The 17,102-nt window shown below is 43.0% G+C and overlaps 1 protein-coding gene across 1 annotated transcript in view; it reads right to left on the bottom strand.

The window, feature by feature from the left end:
* Positions 1-8,161: 8,161 nt before the first annotated feature.
* LOC311228141 (thrombospondin-type laminin G domain and EAR repeat-containing protein-like) overlaps positions 8,162-17,102 on the bottom strand; it is a gene marked incomplete at its 5' end in the record, with an annotated part of 352,183 nt that continues 343,242 nt past the window's right edge. The window contains 2 exon segments of the mRNA XM_084314056.1: positions 8,162-9,196; positions 10,232-10,333. Coding sequence (XP_084170182.1) covers positions 9,043-9,196; positions 10,232-10,333 — 256 coding nt within the window. The 3' untranslated portion in view covers positions 8,162-9,042.

Genomic DNA, 17,102 nt, shown 5'->3' with positions numbered 1-17,102 from the left:
TTGTCAATTAAGCATTCCCTTATTATTTATACCCCGTTTCCCCATTCAAGTTTTGTTGGATCGTTTTGATATTTCAGTTGCATTCGCCGTTCCTGCTGCCTACTGTTGTTTCCCTGTGCTTTGCCTCCAGGATATTCAAGAAGCATTCCTCTTGGACACCCTTTCCCCGAGGCGACGCGCTCGCTCCATTCTGTTCCAACGCTCTTTACGCACAACGCCTGGGTGAGTTTTTTATGACTGTCTTTGATCCAATTCCGTTTTTCGTGTGTTTATATAACACTGAAGATTACCAGCTTTTTATCAGACAGTCACTCACCCAGCGTTTAGCCTTTTTTGGATTGTTTCATTGGGATAATATTTTGGCCTAACATCTCCCACTGTGTGTTTACACACTGAAGATATTATCACATTGGATTTGTATTTTGGGACTTCGCTCACAGTGTTTATTTTTGCACCGAAGATATCTATCACTTGGGATTGTGTTTGGAACGTTACTCACAGTGTGTATTTACACCGAAGATTCAGTCACTTGGATAACTCTGTTTTCGGGTACAAGTCACCTCTCCTGTTCACCTGCTCTGTTCCACCTGCACTCTGAGTTAACTCGCTCCCTCTCTCTCTCTCGGTCCCGCAACCACCTCGGAGATTCTGCCGAGAGAAGTCTGCAGAGCGGCTCTGACGTCAGCGTCTGCTTCCCCTGACTACCATCCCGGGAGAAGCTGCAGAGCAGCAACATTCATCCTTGCTTGTATTCCAGTCTTTGTTTGAACTCTTCCAAGTCTGTGCTGTTTATTTAGTCTTAATAAACAAGCCCTTGTTTTTGGCAACTCTGTATCCTACTCTCTTGTGTCGTTGCGTTTGGGGTCGGTGTCAAACCATAACAGGTTTTGAATGTGGGTAGGGATTCACATTCCTTTACAGCTTTGGGTAGGGCGTTCCACATTGATGTGGCATAATTGCGAAACGTGTTTAGTCCCTTGTTTGAGCCGAATCTGGGTTTAACATGATTTGTTGAGCTTCCTCTGGTGTAGTGGTTGTGGTATTCACTGACCTTTGGGAAGTATTTTGACATGTACATGGGTACCTTAGTCGTATAGTGTATCTTGTAGACCAGGCCCATTGCAAGTTGCTGTACTCTGTCGTCTACTCTAAGCCATCCTAGGTTGTCAAAGTGGGCAGGGGTGAGGTGGGTTCTGGGGTTCAGGTCAAGTAGTAGTCTGACCAGTTTGTTTTGTGATGTTTGTAATTTTGTTTTAAGCGCCTTTGAGGTGCTTTGGTACCAAGAGGTGCACGCATAGTCGTAGTACCCTTGAATGAGTGCTCCTGCCAGAGTCTTCAGGGTATTCTTGTTTACCAGAGAGGAGATCTGGTACAAGAATCGAGTTCGTTGGTTGACTTTTTTTATTACATTGGATGCCATTTTGTCACAGGAAAGATTTGCCTCTAGGATGGAACCCAGGTAGGTAATTTCGTCTTTCCTTGTGACAATATTGTCACCCACTGTAACTGAGAAGCCGTCGGTCTTGCTGAGTTTGTTATTTGAACCGAAGAGAATGGACTCTGTTTTGCCCATGTGTAATGATAGTTTGTTATCAGCGAGCCATATGCAGATTTTGCCTAGTTCCGAGCTGAGGGTTTTTTCAACCTGCAACTTGTTCTTGTCAGAGACCAGCAGGGCTGAGTCGTCCGCAAACAGGAACAAGTTGCAGTCACAGGCTGACGACATGTCATTTGCATAAATTAGGAAGAGTAGCGGTCCTAGTATGCTTCCTTGTGGAAAGCACAGCTCACTGTGAGGGGGGGGATAGAGTACCGTTTACCTCTACCATCTGTTCTCTCCCCTCCAGGTAGGATTGCATCCAGCTCGCTGATAGACTATCAAAACCAATTGCTTTTAGCTTGTCAATCAGAATGGAGTGATTGACAGTGTCGAAGGCCTTTTGTAGGTCCAGCATGACCATGCCGCAGTATTTGCCCGCGTCCACCTCTTGTTTGATGTGGTCGTTCAAATAAAGGAGGCATGTGTCAGTGGAGTGGGACGTTCTTAAGCCAGATTGGAATTCGTAGATTAGATTTTTTTCCGCCAGGTACTTTTCGACCTGTTCGTAGACTATTTTCTCCATGACTTTCGAGATGGAGGTGAGAATAGAAACAGGGCGGTAGTTGCCTGGGTCTAATTTGCTGCCCTTTTTGTGCAGAGGGGTCACTCTCGCAATTTTGAAGTCCTTGGGGACGTGTCCCTGTTTTATAGAGAGGTTTATTATGTTATATGGCTATGTTTGTGAAGAAGATGTTTAAGTAATTGGCTACATCCAGCTTGTCTGTGATGAGCGTGTTGTCCGTCTTTATGTTTATGTTTGAGAATCTGGTTTTAAGTTTTTTACTGCAGCCTAGTTGATTATTGAGTAATTTCCATAGTTCGCAGGGTTTCTTTTTGTTTTCCTCAGTTTTGTCGTTGATGAAATTTCTTTTTGCGGTTTTGATCATGGTGTTTACATCATTTCTTAGTCTGTTTCTTTGAATTTTTTGTTCAACCATGTGGGCTTGGAGTTCACTGTTTGAGCTTTTGGAAAGCTTTGTCTGACTTTTATGAAGTTCAGAGCATTTTTTGTCTCTGGTTTTCATAGCGGCCAGTATTTCAGTGTGCATCCATGGCTCAGCGCGATTTTTAACCCTGGTGGTTCTTATGGGTGCCATGTTGTTCAGTATTGCTGTGAATTTGGTTTTGAATCCAAGCCATGTTTCTTCAACCTGTGTACCACTGAGTTCATCTGACCAGTCCAACAAGGCCTCTATTTAATAATAACATTACTTCTTTAGCGATTACTTGAGCGAGTAAATGTAAATGTACCTGACGCATAACGTTAATTTAGCGAAAGATTCCCTACCTTTTAAACGTTGTTGTGCATATTACTGGACGGGATTGTATCATTAACAGCTAACTGCAGTGTTCTGTTGTCGGTTGAATCCTTTTCAAAAAACAGTGAATCATATAACTGCAACTAACGTAACTTAGTAGTTAGCTGCTCTGCCGGCCACAGAGCCTTTGTCTACCGCGCTCCCTACCTGTGGAACAAATTACCTGCCGTCATCAGGGGCGCCTGCTCTGTCGAAGCTTTTAAATCCCTGCTTAAGACTCATCTTTTCTCTCTCTCCTTCAACCTACCCTGATCTCACCTGGTCGGGGACTGACCTTTAGATTAATCTGTGTAGTTTAGTTATGGTACAGGGTACTACATGGTACCACTGGGTAGTTTACTACAGGGTAGTTTAGTTAGGGTACAGGGTACTACATGGTACTACATGGTACTACATGGTACTACATGGCACTACAGGGTTCTACATGGCTCTACGTGGCACTACAGGGTACCACAGGGCACTACAGGGTACTACATGACACTACAGGGTACTACAGGGTACTACAGGGTACTACATGGCACTACATGGCACTACAGGGTACTATAGGGTACTACATGACACTACGGGGTACTACATGGTACTACATGGCACTACAGGGTACTACATGTCTGCTCCTTTGCAGCACCACAAACATGGGAACTCTCTAACTCTTCCCCCCCCCCTCTTTCTTCCCCCCCCCCCCCTTCCCCCCCCCCCCCCCTTCTCTCTGAGTGCCCGTCTCCTGGCGCTGACTAAGGTGATGGATGCCCCGGGGCCTTGGCCAAGATTGTAGTGACTGCTCTACATGCACCTCCGAGGCCTTGGATCAGTTATTCACCGCCGTCTGTCCGTGGTCCTGTCAACTGATTAACAGTATTAACAGACTGTTAACAGATTAACAGTCAATGCGGTTTCATTGCTGGGTTAAGTACTTCCATTTCTATTCACATAATACGCCTACTTCATATATCTACTCCATTCACATATATGCCTATCACTTGTATCTATTGCTATGTCCGCCTACTACAATCTCATGAGCTGTCTAACGTCTGTCCCGTCTCCCTGTCTCCCTATGACTTGCTGTCCTGGAGTGTTGACCGGAGTGTTGGACGTCCCGTGACGAAGGCCGGGAGGTTGCGACCCCCTCTGCGTGCCCCCCTGTCTCCGGAGGTCTCGTAGTGGTGACCGGAGTGCCGGATGTCCCGCGATGATGTCGGGGAGTTCGTGACCCTCTCTGCGCCGCCCCCTATCTCCCTGTCTCCGTCTGTCCCTGAGCAACGACCGGAGTGTTAAATGTCCCTTGACTAAGACGGGGAGGACGTGACCCTCTTTGCGCCGCCCCTGTGCCTCAAATAGATTGCTATCAGCTCTATCTTTAATCTTTCAAAATGTTCAGTTGCTATCGCTATTAGCTCTATCTTTAATTTTTCAAAATGTACAGTTGCTATTGCATGCACTCATCTGTGTTCCACTACACACATGAGTGCATGCTTACCAACTGTCCGTCTGCAACACTACTATCACCAACATCTAAGAAGGGAGATCCCCCCTTGAATGGCCCTTCTAAGGTTTCTCTCCTCCACACTGCCTGTGGAGCTTTTTTCCCTATTGTTAGGTTTTAGTGAGTTTTTCCTTACCTTCATGTGGGGTATGTCTGGGAGTGCTTGCATTCTTTCATTTATTTGCATCCATCTAAAATTTTTTGCACCTGATGGTGTTCTTGTTCTGTTCTTGACTTATTGTTATGTTTTCTTCTTGACTTGTTTAAAGAAGATCTGTACGGCCCATGGGGACATTAACGTGTGTTGTCGGGCCCTATAAATAAATTTGATTTGATTTGATTTGATTTGATGACATTCAAAAATAATACTTCAAAAATCCCCAATCAGCTGACAACATCAATCAATCAAACAGCGGCCCCTGCGGTTTGGACGCAAACTTTATTAATATTCGATTAGATTCAAATGCATTATACAGCAAAGTACAGTACAACGAAAATAAGTTTGGCATCCAACCAGACTGCAAATGTAACGGGAAAGTGTTTTAACAATATTCAATGTACAAGTGATATGGATATCAAATATATAAATGAGTACTACTGAGTAATAGTGCTACTGAAATGTATATGTACAGTGTTATAGTATTATTGTGCACAGTGATAAGGTACAAAGACACTATGGTAGTAGTAATACTGGCCAGCCATGGATAATGTGGTAATATGATGGAAGAAGAGGCAACAAACATTTTTTACATTTTATTTGTGAATAAACATGAATCACAATATAGTTAGCAACGAACCAAATCAAACAAATCAAAGCAGAATCTTAAAGACTATATCTACAGTCTGACCTATATACAGTGGTAGCTTATCAAGGATGCCAACGTACAAACCGAGAGGAAAGACCCAGAAACTTAAATTGCAACAAATTATATTTACATTATTTCTGCTGTTTCAGCAGTTTTCAAAGTTTTTGTCTGGGCACCCACATTTTCTAAATATTTTTTCTAAAACAATTTGTTATAGCTTATTGCTCAAGATAGGCAAATCTAGATACATTTAGGCTACACAGTTTTAGGAAACTATTCTGCTAGTCTACAGTATTTAATTTAGCCAATTGCAGGGGTTTGGTATATATGTATACAATACATACAAATGCCTCACACTTCTCTACTGCAGTTACAAATAATTTATTGGTCCTCAAATATACAGTAGTTATATCTAATCCCTGTGGACCCTTGACATGTACCTTTCTTGGTGTGCGCTCTCAATCATTCCAGCCAAGGGTGGATGAATGTGAGTATGAATATATCCAGAAGAATTTGGGGATTCATTAAAACTTTTCTGCAACCCACTTCTGGATTCCAGCCCCGGCCAGAGCATGAAGGAAAATTGATAACAAAGAAATTCCATGGTCTCATATTTCTTCACAAGCCCACCGACTATAGACGAGGGTATCAGTGTTTAAAGGTAGAATCTGTAAGAGGCTACTGTCAAACAGCGACCTCTAGGCAAAAAAGCCCTGCTTGGTGTTGTACTTTGTTTTTGTCTGATGTGTGGAGTTTAGTAACTTATTATATCTTAAATGAAAAAAACCTTTGTACTGTCTTTTACTATTATGCACTCTGCTACTATGGAATCTACCTTGCCTATTACCTATAGTATTACCTACTATGCTAATATGCATTCAAGTCTGTAGCACTCGTTCAACACTGTTTGACGAACAATGTTACTGACCCTTAGCTGCCAGAGTTATACCCTTCCTGCTGACTTGTTGTACAGAACTGTACAGATCAGCTAAATTACTAAATCTAAATGTAATACTGTGAATTTCACCAGAATTCTCTTGGCAGAAACTGAGTCATGGCCAGCAGTAGCAACCCCTCCCCTATACATTCTGCACTGTACTCCAACCCACACATCATATAAACAAAGTGCAATACCAAGAGGATCTCTTTGACAACATTACAGATTCTACCTTTAAATTATTTATCATAGCTTAATGTCTGTGGGAAATATGTACACAGTGTAGTATATATTATTGGAAACAAAGAAGCAACAAGAATTGTCTTTCTTGTAAAACAAATAAATTACAGCTTCAACAACAATTTGGATATATAAATATTATTTCAAAATAAAGATAGAAAGAATCATAATTCTTTACAATTTCTTACTTGTGAGCTATTTTACTGTACAATAGTCATACAATGTTAAATATCAGTCTTTGAGTTATAGAACATACAGCCTCTCACAACATAAATGAATATAGAGTATGAATTAACAGCAGGAGAGCAGCCAGAAAATACAGCACCCTGAATAAAATTAAATGTCATCCAAAACCGTCACCTCTCATTAAAAAACAGTAGCCATTTTACATGCATGCATGTGGATCAGCAGTCAAAACAGGAGGTACATCAAAAGTGAGGTAAAGTTGGTCTAGTTGTTGTCATTGTATCAACATAGTTTCCGATGTGGTAAAGATGTAGACAAATCCTACAAAATATTTTACAATGTTTAAGTAAAACATATGCCAGTAAATCCACATATATGATTGTTAGAAGAAATCTAGAGAATCTGCCTTATATAAACAGTCAACTATAATATTATAAAAACATAGATTAAATGAGTAAAGTATATGTTTCTTATACGACTTTCCGAAGGCAGAACTATATGTTTTTTTTATAAAAAAAAAAGTTTGAAGGCAGAATTATATATTTCTGAGGACAGAACTATGTTTCTTATGAAACATTTTCGTATTGTGTAACATGAGAGCTGACTTGACTCTTCTTTTGCTTCATCTTTTGGTGAGGAATCCATATTTTACTATACAAGAGCAAAAGAAAGCAGGATTAGCTCACTAGATACATACATACAGTACTGTGCTTCTGACAGTAGGTGACAGTAGCTCCTTGATTTTGCGGTTTGGGCTCTTATCATTTTTTGCCGTCTATTCTCTTTGGTGATCATATTACATGCATAGAAAACAATATCCGTTCATTCATTCAATTAGATAGATAGATAATCATTCAATATCTACTGAATGAATAGACAGACAGTTCCACCTATTGTATCTACTGAATTAATCCAACTCTAACCTTATAAAGGCACAATATGATAGTTAACCTACATACCGGTAGCTGGAGTCTAGAGACTTTCCTGATAGGCCCGCCGCCCGGTGTCAAAATTACATGTCTGAATATCTTAGCCTCACGTGATCCGTGGCAAGGTGGCCTACTGGGGGTGCCCTTGAGTTTGAAGCCATCACCGAGGTTATTGGTACATTATTGGTACATGTTGAGGTCGAAGCCCCCTTGCAGCGGCACGCAAAAAAGGATGTGTGCTCCTTAAATGTTCCCACAGTTTGAGAAAAACACTTATTTGCCAACTTCCGCAGAGTCAGACAGGAAGATTGACACCAGTTTCATCTCTGCGTGTCGAGTAGCCCCAGAGAGAGGTCCAGGTCAGGCCTGGACTGGCCGTCGGGAGCACCAGGAGTTTTCCCGGTGGCCTGGCCTACTAAGTGGCCTGCATGCCCCCCATGTAGCAACTTTCAGCTACAGTAGGTCAGTGGCTTGAAGCCCGTTACAGAGGAAAGATGCAGTGAGTATGAAGAGCTTTGATATGGACCTAAGTTACTCCTCCCAGTTCCTTGAGTTTAAATCCCTTTTACTGAGGTGATGTTTCAGGGGGTCGTTAGGTCGAAGCCCCTTTCATAGGTCAGAGGTTTGGTAGTACAAGGAAAGCGCCCTCTGTACTGTTGCAGATATGGGTGGCGTGTTACCCATCAAATATGTCCTGAGTTTGAAGCCCTCTGTTGGTGATGTCCTGTCAGTGGGTCTTTAGTTTGAAGCCCTCTGATAGGGTGTTCCTCTCAGTAGGTCCTGAGTTTCAACCCCTCTGATAGGGTGTTCCTCTCAGTAGGTCCTGAGATTGAACTCCTCTGATACACTTTGATGAACATTGTTACTCAGCTGATAGAGTTGTGCCCTTCCTGATGGCTTGTCGTACAGAACTTGTAAGTCGCTTTGGATAAAAGCGTCAGCTAAATGACTAAATGTAAATGTAAATGTAAATGATAGGGTGTTCCCATCAGTGGGTTTTTAGTTTGAAGCCCTCTGATAGGGTGTTCCTGCCAGTAGGTCCTGAGTTTGAACTCCTCTGATAGGGTGTTCCTGCAAGTAGGTCCTGAGTTTGAACTCCTCTGATAGGGTGTTCCTCTCAGTAGGTCCTGAGTTTGAACTCTGATAGGGTGTTCCCATCAGTAGGTCATTAGTGTGAAACCCTCTGATAGGGTGTTCCTGTCAGTAGGTCTGTAGTTTGAAGCCCTCTGATAGGGTGTTCCTGCCAGTAGGTCCTGAGTTTGAACTCCTCTGATAGGGTGTTCCTGCCAGTAGGTCCTGAGTTTGAACTCCTCTGATAGGGTGTTCCTGAAAGTAGGTCCTGAGTTTGAACTCCTCTGATAGGGTGTTCCTCTCAGTAGGTCCTGAGTTTGAACTCTGATAGGGTGTTCCCATCAGTAGGTCATTAGTGTGAAGCCCTCTGATAGGGTGTTCCTGTCAGTAGGTCATTAGTTTGAAGCCCTCTGATACTGTAGGCTGTTGATGTTTTAGGTCTTTCATTCGAAGCCCTCTGATAGGCTGATCCTCTCAGTAGGTCTTCAGTCTGAAGACCTTGCTGAGTCTGGAGGTGGCGCTGGAGTAGATGAGGAAGGAGCCCTCTGTGGTGTTGAAAAACTCCCAATCTCTGCAGCCGAACGTGGTCAGACTGTGAACCGGAACGAAGCCCTCAGAACCCTGCCATCTGGAATATATATATAGAGAGAGAGAGAGAGAGAGAGAGAGAGAGAGAGAGAGAGAGAGAGAGAGAGAGAGAGAGAGAGAGAGAGAGAGAGAGAGAGAGAGAGAGAGAGAGAGAGAGAGAGAGAGAGAGAGAGAGAGAGAGAGAGAGAGAGAGACAGACAGAGACAGACAGCGACAGACAGAGAGAGACAGACAGACAGACAGACAGACAGACAGACAGACATACAGACAGACAGACAGACAGACAGACAGACAGACAGACAGACAGACAGACAGACAGACAGACAGACAGACAGACAGACAGACAGACAGACAGACATACAGACAGACAGACAGACAGACATACAGACAGACAGACAGACAGACAGACAGACAGACAGACAGACAGACAGACAGACAGACAGACAGACAGACAGACAGACAGGCAGGCAGGCAGACAGACAGACAGACAGACAGACAGACATACAGACAGACAGACAGACAGACAGACAGACAGACAGACAGACAGACAGACAGACAGACAGACAGACAGACAGACAGACAGACAGACAGACAGACAGACAGACAGACAGACAGACAGACAGACAGACAGAGACAGAGAGAGAGGAAGAGACAGACAGAGACATAGACATAGAGAATCAAGAATCAAGAGGTTTATTTGTCACATACATACCAGGGCATACAGTGAAATGCGGGTGGTAGAGAAAGAGAGAGTGAGAGAAGGGACATAGCGAGAGAAAGAAACATAGAGAAAGACAGATAGAGCGACAGAGACAGACAGACAGACCGACAGTATTTTACAATGGCTTTGAACAGCTTTTTTACTAAGCTAACTAACTGTTTCTAAATAAATAATCAGACACAATGCTTGACATCCAAGAAGAAAAAAGAAGAAGCTAGAATGGTGTCATTGACCCTGGGGTTTTCCTACGAAAACATGCAGCTACCAACACTATTACCTCATAAATACCAACACATTCAGCAGATAACCAGGTGTCGGAGGTCAGCCTGACATGGTATCTCTTTATAGCTATACCTGTAGACAACACTGTTGAGAGAGTAGGAGGTTCCGTCGTGAGAGTTGGCCACCACCAGGTACCTCTCCTCTCCCACCGTGAAGAACTCCCAGTCTACTGCACTACAACGGAAACACACACAAACCACAGACCAATGACTCTCAACGTGGGGCCCGGAGACCCCGCTGGGGTCCTTGAGGGGGTTCCAGGGGGATAACCAAGAGGAATAGGTTGAATTTACTAGCAGTTAGAGAAGAGAATATAGTGATATTCTGATCATAGGTTTCAAAATATTATCAAATGGGGTCCACAGCCTAATGTTTCAGATTCAGATTCAGATTCAGATTATTGTATTGTCACAGCTTAATTTGATTTTTTACATACATTCAGAAAAACGTGAGATGTTTGTTTTTCCTCCTATGGGCTCCTCGACCATAATAAATAATAATAATATATTGGAACAAATCTCAAAGTGCTACAGTGTAAAATAACAAAAAAGAGAGTAAAGAAATTATATAAAATAAGCAAGGCTAAAATTAGTAAGGAGCAAAAATAACATGGAATGTGAAGGGTAAAAGACTAAAGAACATAAAATAAGAAGGGTAAAACTTTACAGCAGATAAATAAATAAATAATTCAACAGTGTAAGTAGCAGCAGTGTGTGCTATAAGTGTGCTTGTGTGGTGTATCAACCTTGTGTGTATCAACCTTGTTTGTATCAACCTTGACATGAAAATGGTTGAGATTGAGAACCACCGCCACAGACCATATAGAAGCATATAACTGGGCAACTTAGTAAGAGCCAAGCCAGTGGACTTCATAATTATTTTGTATACTTTTTCATATATTACAGTATTATCGTGTGTTTGATGTTTACATATCTGTTAATAGGGTATTTCTATTTCATTCTAATACTGCCTTTATCTTGAAATTTATCTTGCACACCACTCAGCTAGGTACTGGACCTCTTCTCTGTATGCCGACTCGTCGTTGTTGCTGACGAGTCCCACCGCGGTGGTGTCGTCTGCAAACTTTACAATGGTGTTTGAGCCATGCGCCGGTTTGCAGTCGTGGGTGAAGAGGGAGTAGAGAAGAGGGCTCAGCACGCAGCTATGGTTGGGCACCGAGAACCGGTTCTAATAGGAACCGGTTCCTAACTTCCGGTTCTGAAACCGGAAGTAACATATTTGCATTTCGATTCTTAATTTTGATTAAAAAAAATAAATAAATTGATTTAAATTTTTTTTTTACTTTGTTAATTAATACCCTAGTTACAGTACAGCAACCAAATTAAACTGTATCAAGTCAACTGACAATGTGAATAGTATGAAAAAAAATTAAAGACTTTTCAAAAAAAAAAAAAACTCCTGCGAAATAAGCTGTGACCTGTTTTGACCTGCACCTCAAAGAATCAGAATCGAGAATCGCTTAGAACAGGAATCGAAATGGAGAATCGGAACCGGAACCGGAATCGTTCAAATCCAAACGATGCCCTGCAGGATGAGAGTGGAGGACTTGAGGCTGTCCAGTCTGACATGCTGAGGTCTGTCGGTCAGGAAGTTCAGTATCCAGTTGTAGAGGGAGGGGTCGATGCCAAGGTCGTGGAGCTTGGTGATCAGCTTGGAGGGGATGATGGTGTTAAATGCAGAGCTGAAATCAACGAACAGTAGTCGCACATACGTGTCCTTCTGGTCCAGATGGAGAAGGGCAGGGTATAGTGCTGCGGAGATGGCGTCGTCCGTACTCCTGTTCTGGTAGAGGTCAAGTTAGGGTGGTAGGCAGGATTTGAGGTGAGCCAGGACTAGCCTCTCGAAGCACTTCATGATGGTGGAGGTGAGTGCTACGGGTCGGTAGTCATTGAGGCTCTCTGTTTAGGGACAGTAATGATGCAGGTGACTTTGAAGCATGTAGGAACTTTTGCCTGGGCCAGGGACAGATTGAAGGACCCCCTAAACAGGTACCTTTGATTATAATAGCCAGTGTGTAGAATATTTTTTATTTTATTAGGAAAACCACAGTATCATACACTACATTGTAGTATCAGGACCCTGCACTCCAGAGGATTGCACTTAAAAGCATTACTTAAAACACTTATTTCCAAAGTGGTCCTCGATGGAAAACATAAAAACACAGTAAAAAAACAAACACAATAAAAACACAATAAACCAAGACATAAAATATGTTTTGTATCCTGCACTACACTAAGAGAAGATGGAATTTTGTTTTATCTCAAACCTACACTTCTTCCCAAAGAAGCGCCTTTACCTTTGTTTTAAAAAACGCTTTAGTCTGGCTTTGCTTGGCAAGGCTGTTCCATATGGAGATACCAGTGTAAAAGAATGAATTTCTGGCCATCTTACTTGTTGACAGAGTCACCTGGGGAGCAAACAATAACTGTTCATGACGACAAGGTCCTCTTTAGCCTTAACCGGTGTGGTTTATTTTCTTATGCACCACGAGACCTACTCTCCGTGAGAGTTAGAGTGAAAGAGATAGAGGGGGAGGGAACATTCCTTTTTATACCTTCTACCTGACGTCAGCTACAATAGCTGCGTCTCCTTACGCCTATAGCGCCCTCTTGTGGAACAGTTAAAGTGCAGTTACATACAATCATATTAACACTTACACTTAACATTACTCTTTACATCAGGGCCCCGTTCCCCGTACCTGGATAACTGAGTTAGCCGGATAACTTTCGGTCAAGCCTGACTTAAGCCGGACCTTCCCATTCCCCGAAGCTCGATTGTCTAAATCACCATGACAACAGATCAAAAAGTTTGAGCCTGGTCGGGAGCAGGGTTAACTTCAGTTAGCCGGATGAACCATGGCCACGCCCCCGCAAAGAAGTGACAGCTCGTTTCCTGAAATGATTCTCACGGTCTAGGATCTGCATTATACCATTCTGAATTACGTTTCTGTGCTTCGTTTTCCTAGAGGGGGCTTTTGAAATGTATAATAATAGAACTAAATGCTGATAATAAATCATATTGAGCCTATAGATTTACTTTGTCCTAAATAAAATAATGCACGTCATATACGGCGCTCGGAGTCGCGATACACGCTGCATGTGGTTATTTTAATAACGGCTCATTGCAAATGTGAATCCCGCGGGGATATTTTTAATGAATGAAACCTATCGGCCGTTTGGCTCTGATTAGTTTCATATATTAATCTCCGCTGTAGATTTGCTTAACGGAGCGCCGGATTGTGTTTCATTCAAGCATAAAATTGAAGTGTCTATGCAGGGATTGTGGTTTTTGTGTGATATTGTAACTGGGATTAAAATGTCTGATGAGATGCGCTGTTTGACGGATTTGAGAAATTGAATGAGCCGTTGACGTCACATTAATGCATTTGAGAATAAAGAGATAAAACTTAATTTTTTGGTAAGAAAAATATTCTAAACACGGGTCTCTCGTCCATTAATGCATAAACAATGAGTATATCACGTCTGGCACAGTGGCGCAGCGGCTAGTGCTGAATCCTGGAAACCGGGCGACCGGTGTTCGAAACCCAGCGTTTCCAATATACTTTTTTTGGAATATAATATTAATGATTATACGCAAAAGTAGCCTAGTTTTAAGTTAAAATATTATAAATCTACATGCATTGAGGATGTCATTCTTTATATAGCTCTCAACGTGCACCAAATTGAATTATTCCTACATTGCAAAAAGAAGGAAAAGACTAGGAGACGTGGGATTCGAACCCGGGCCGCCTGTGTGAAAGTCAAAAGCAGAAACCGTTACACCACAGTGTAGACAAGTAAAAGATCCACCATACATCAATCAATGGGTAAGAGAGCCGTATCCTTGTTCTGTATAACAGTTTAACTAATTATTTTCGCTAGCAAGATCTCATTTGATTATCCATTCCATAAACCTACTGCCAGCAGGCAAGTTTAAAGAAATATAATCTGATTGATTGGGGTAATGAGGGACTTAAAATTAGCCTATAGATAACGCATTTAACTTGTCGGCGAGGCGATTGAGCCGTACTGCAATATGTTAATAAAGTTTTAAATCAATTAATCAATCAATGCCGTTAGAAAATCAGGATCTCTGCTATCGATACGTGATGGCTTTTCAACTGAAGCGGCCGCGCGCACTTATCCTGGGTCTCAAGTCTGGTTCGAGTTAACGAGACTGAATCCACCTTCGAGGAACAGGAAAATCCCGGCTTCAAACATCGGGTTAACTGAATCTGGATAATGGGACTCTTGATCGACTTAGTTGAACCAGGTACGGGGAATAGGGCCCAGGAACACAGCAGGACATAATGCTGGCTCTTGTGTTACGGTGGTGTTTATTTCTTACCATGTCCACATTTGAGGACATGTACTGTGGGGCTCTACCATTAACATTATCATACATGTGGTTTAGTTTTAATATAATAAATAAAATAAATAAATGAGGCTACCTACAGCTTCTCTGTACATTTTTACATCTGTCCATTTCTGAGCATCCTCTTGGTAGTCTAGCTTTTGATCACATGGTGTTTCCCTGGTTCTACATTCTTGCATGTCAAAACAATTCAGGATCTTTTCCACATATCTCTTCTGGGATATTTTTACACAACTGGCAGACTGTTCGAAGTCCATGCCTAGAAAATGTTTTAACCTACCTAGGTATTTCATTTTGAATCTCGTGGAGAGCATACTTTTCACCTGCATAGGTTTCTAGTGTTGTCTGCTGCGATGATTAAATCATCCACCCAAATCACAAGTATCACTTTTCCTGACTCTTTTGACTCCTTTGTGTAAACACAGGGGTCTACTGGGTTCTGTATGAAGTGATCTTCAATTCAATGTATGAAGCATCTCGTTCCAATTTCGCCCAGACTGTTTCAGGCCGTAAATGGATTTTTCTAGCTTACACACTAGCTTCTCTCCTTTCTTCTCATAACCTTCAGGTTGTTCCATTATATCTCCTTATCAATGGGTGCGTGCAGGTAGGCTGTCTTCACATCCATCTAAAATAAAATCAAACTGTCTTCAGCTGCCTTCTGCATCACTACCCGTACACTGGTCAGATTGGCTGTAGGGGAGAATGTCTCACCGTCGTGTATTCCTTCCCTCTGACTGTAGCCTTTAGCTACAAACCTGTCTGTTTACCCTCTGGTAACTTTGTTAGAGTAAAAGTATGATTGTCCTCTAGGGATCTCATCTCCTCATCCATTGCTCTCTCCCATTTTCCTGACTCAGGGGATATCATGGCCTCCTTAAAGGTCTGAGGTACACCACGCACTACTCTGTAGCAGTAATCTATGCTGGTAAGTGTACTGTCATCCTCGTCACTTTCTCTTTGGGCATAGTCTTTCAGATACTTTGGGGGTTTATGCTCCCGGGAGGGATATCTCCCACTGCATGAGGCATGTGACGTCACCCTAGGGTGCTTCCCGTCATCATCCTCTGGGGGTTGTTGACTGTCTGTCTGCATGTCTGTGCTCAGTACACTAAGCTGTGGTGTCTCTCTTTCCTCACACCCTACTCTGGAGTCCAGCTCTGGCTCCTGTGTCTGTGTCTCGTTCTCACATGAAGCACTTCCGGCTTCAACATGGATGGTCGCATTTGACCCAGCTCCCGTAATCAACGCAACCAACGAAACAGAACATCAACAACAAAGTACTTTGCGCATTTTCTACTTTCCCTCCTGTGGATTATGGACTTATACCTGAATTCACAACTCAAGCAACAACTCCAGACAGAAGTGGAGGGTAGCGAAAATGCAAAACAGCAGTCCCATTGCGACTTCTACTTGTTAACGGGCACAGAGGGGAAACATCCATCCTTCGGAGCCACGACGATCCACACAGTACTTACTGCGAATCCGGAACGAAAGAAATTACCCCCGACTGGCAAGTGTAATAAGAAATCAATGTTTTTATTATATCTGCTCATGTCGGGTGACATACACCAGAACCCTGGACTCGTAATGACATGGAACCAGAGACGACAGTTTGGTCTACTGACCCAAGAAGCGGCGGCGAGCTTCGCCAGCACAACAGAACAACTGCTACCCACACAGATGGCGGCTAACGACACGATCAACGGCAACATTCCTCCTCTACCACCTCTGCAAAAGAACCCACGAGAGGCCACAGCGAGAGGGAATGAACCAGGGTTCATAATCGAGGCGCCCAGCACGTCGCAGGGCCAAAACAGCGAGGCATCACTCCTCACACCGGTGCCGGCCATCGAGATCAACAACATCCACGCAACAGCCAGCAGTTGCACCAGCCGACCAGCAAGCAGCGACATCCCCTCACCGAAGCAACCCACAACCAAGGGACACAGAACGCCGCAGGAAGACGAGATCACCAAGGACCCGCCGGTTAGCTCCGTTGGCCCAGCCAGGCTGCGTGAACACTTAAGGCAACTAACATGTGCTTCCGCATTGCTCTGATTGGCCAACTGACCCCACGTGACGCTACGGCTCGTTTTCCCCCTACGCCGGTAACGCGTGCATGTGCATTTTCGTTTTGACGGCACTCAAACGCCAAGCGAGGCTGCTCGCGGAAATAGGCTGCTCGTGGAAATGTAATGTTATGTTCGAATCCGTAGAATACATATTTATCAAAACAACATATTTATCAAAACAACTACCAGATTCACTCATAATGTTATTTTGCGTGACAACACAGCCCAGCTGTCAGAAACTGTACATTGTAACGTTATATAACGCAATGTTATATAATGTTATTTCGCGTTTTATTCATAACGTTATTTTGTGCGACAACGCAGCCCAGCTGTCAGAAACTGTACATTGAGGGGGTTTGAATCACTGTACATTGAGGGGGTGCGAATCACTGTTTACACTCCCCACAACTGTACATTGTAACGTTATATAACGCAACGTTATATGCTGTTATTTCGCGTTTTATTCATAACGT

Source organism: Notolepis coatsorum, assembly GCF_963971535.1.
Source record: "Notolepis coatsorum genome assembly, chromosome: 5".
Lineage (NCBI taxonomy): Eukaryota > Metazoa > Chordata > Actinopteri > Aulopiformes > Paralepididae > Notolepis > Notolepis coatsorum.
This window is presented reverse-complemented; position numbering and strand designations above follow the sequence as displayed.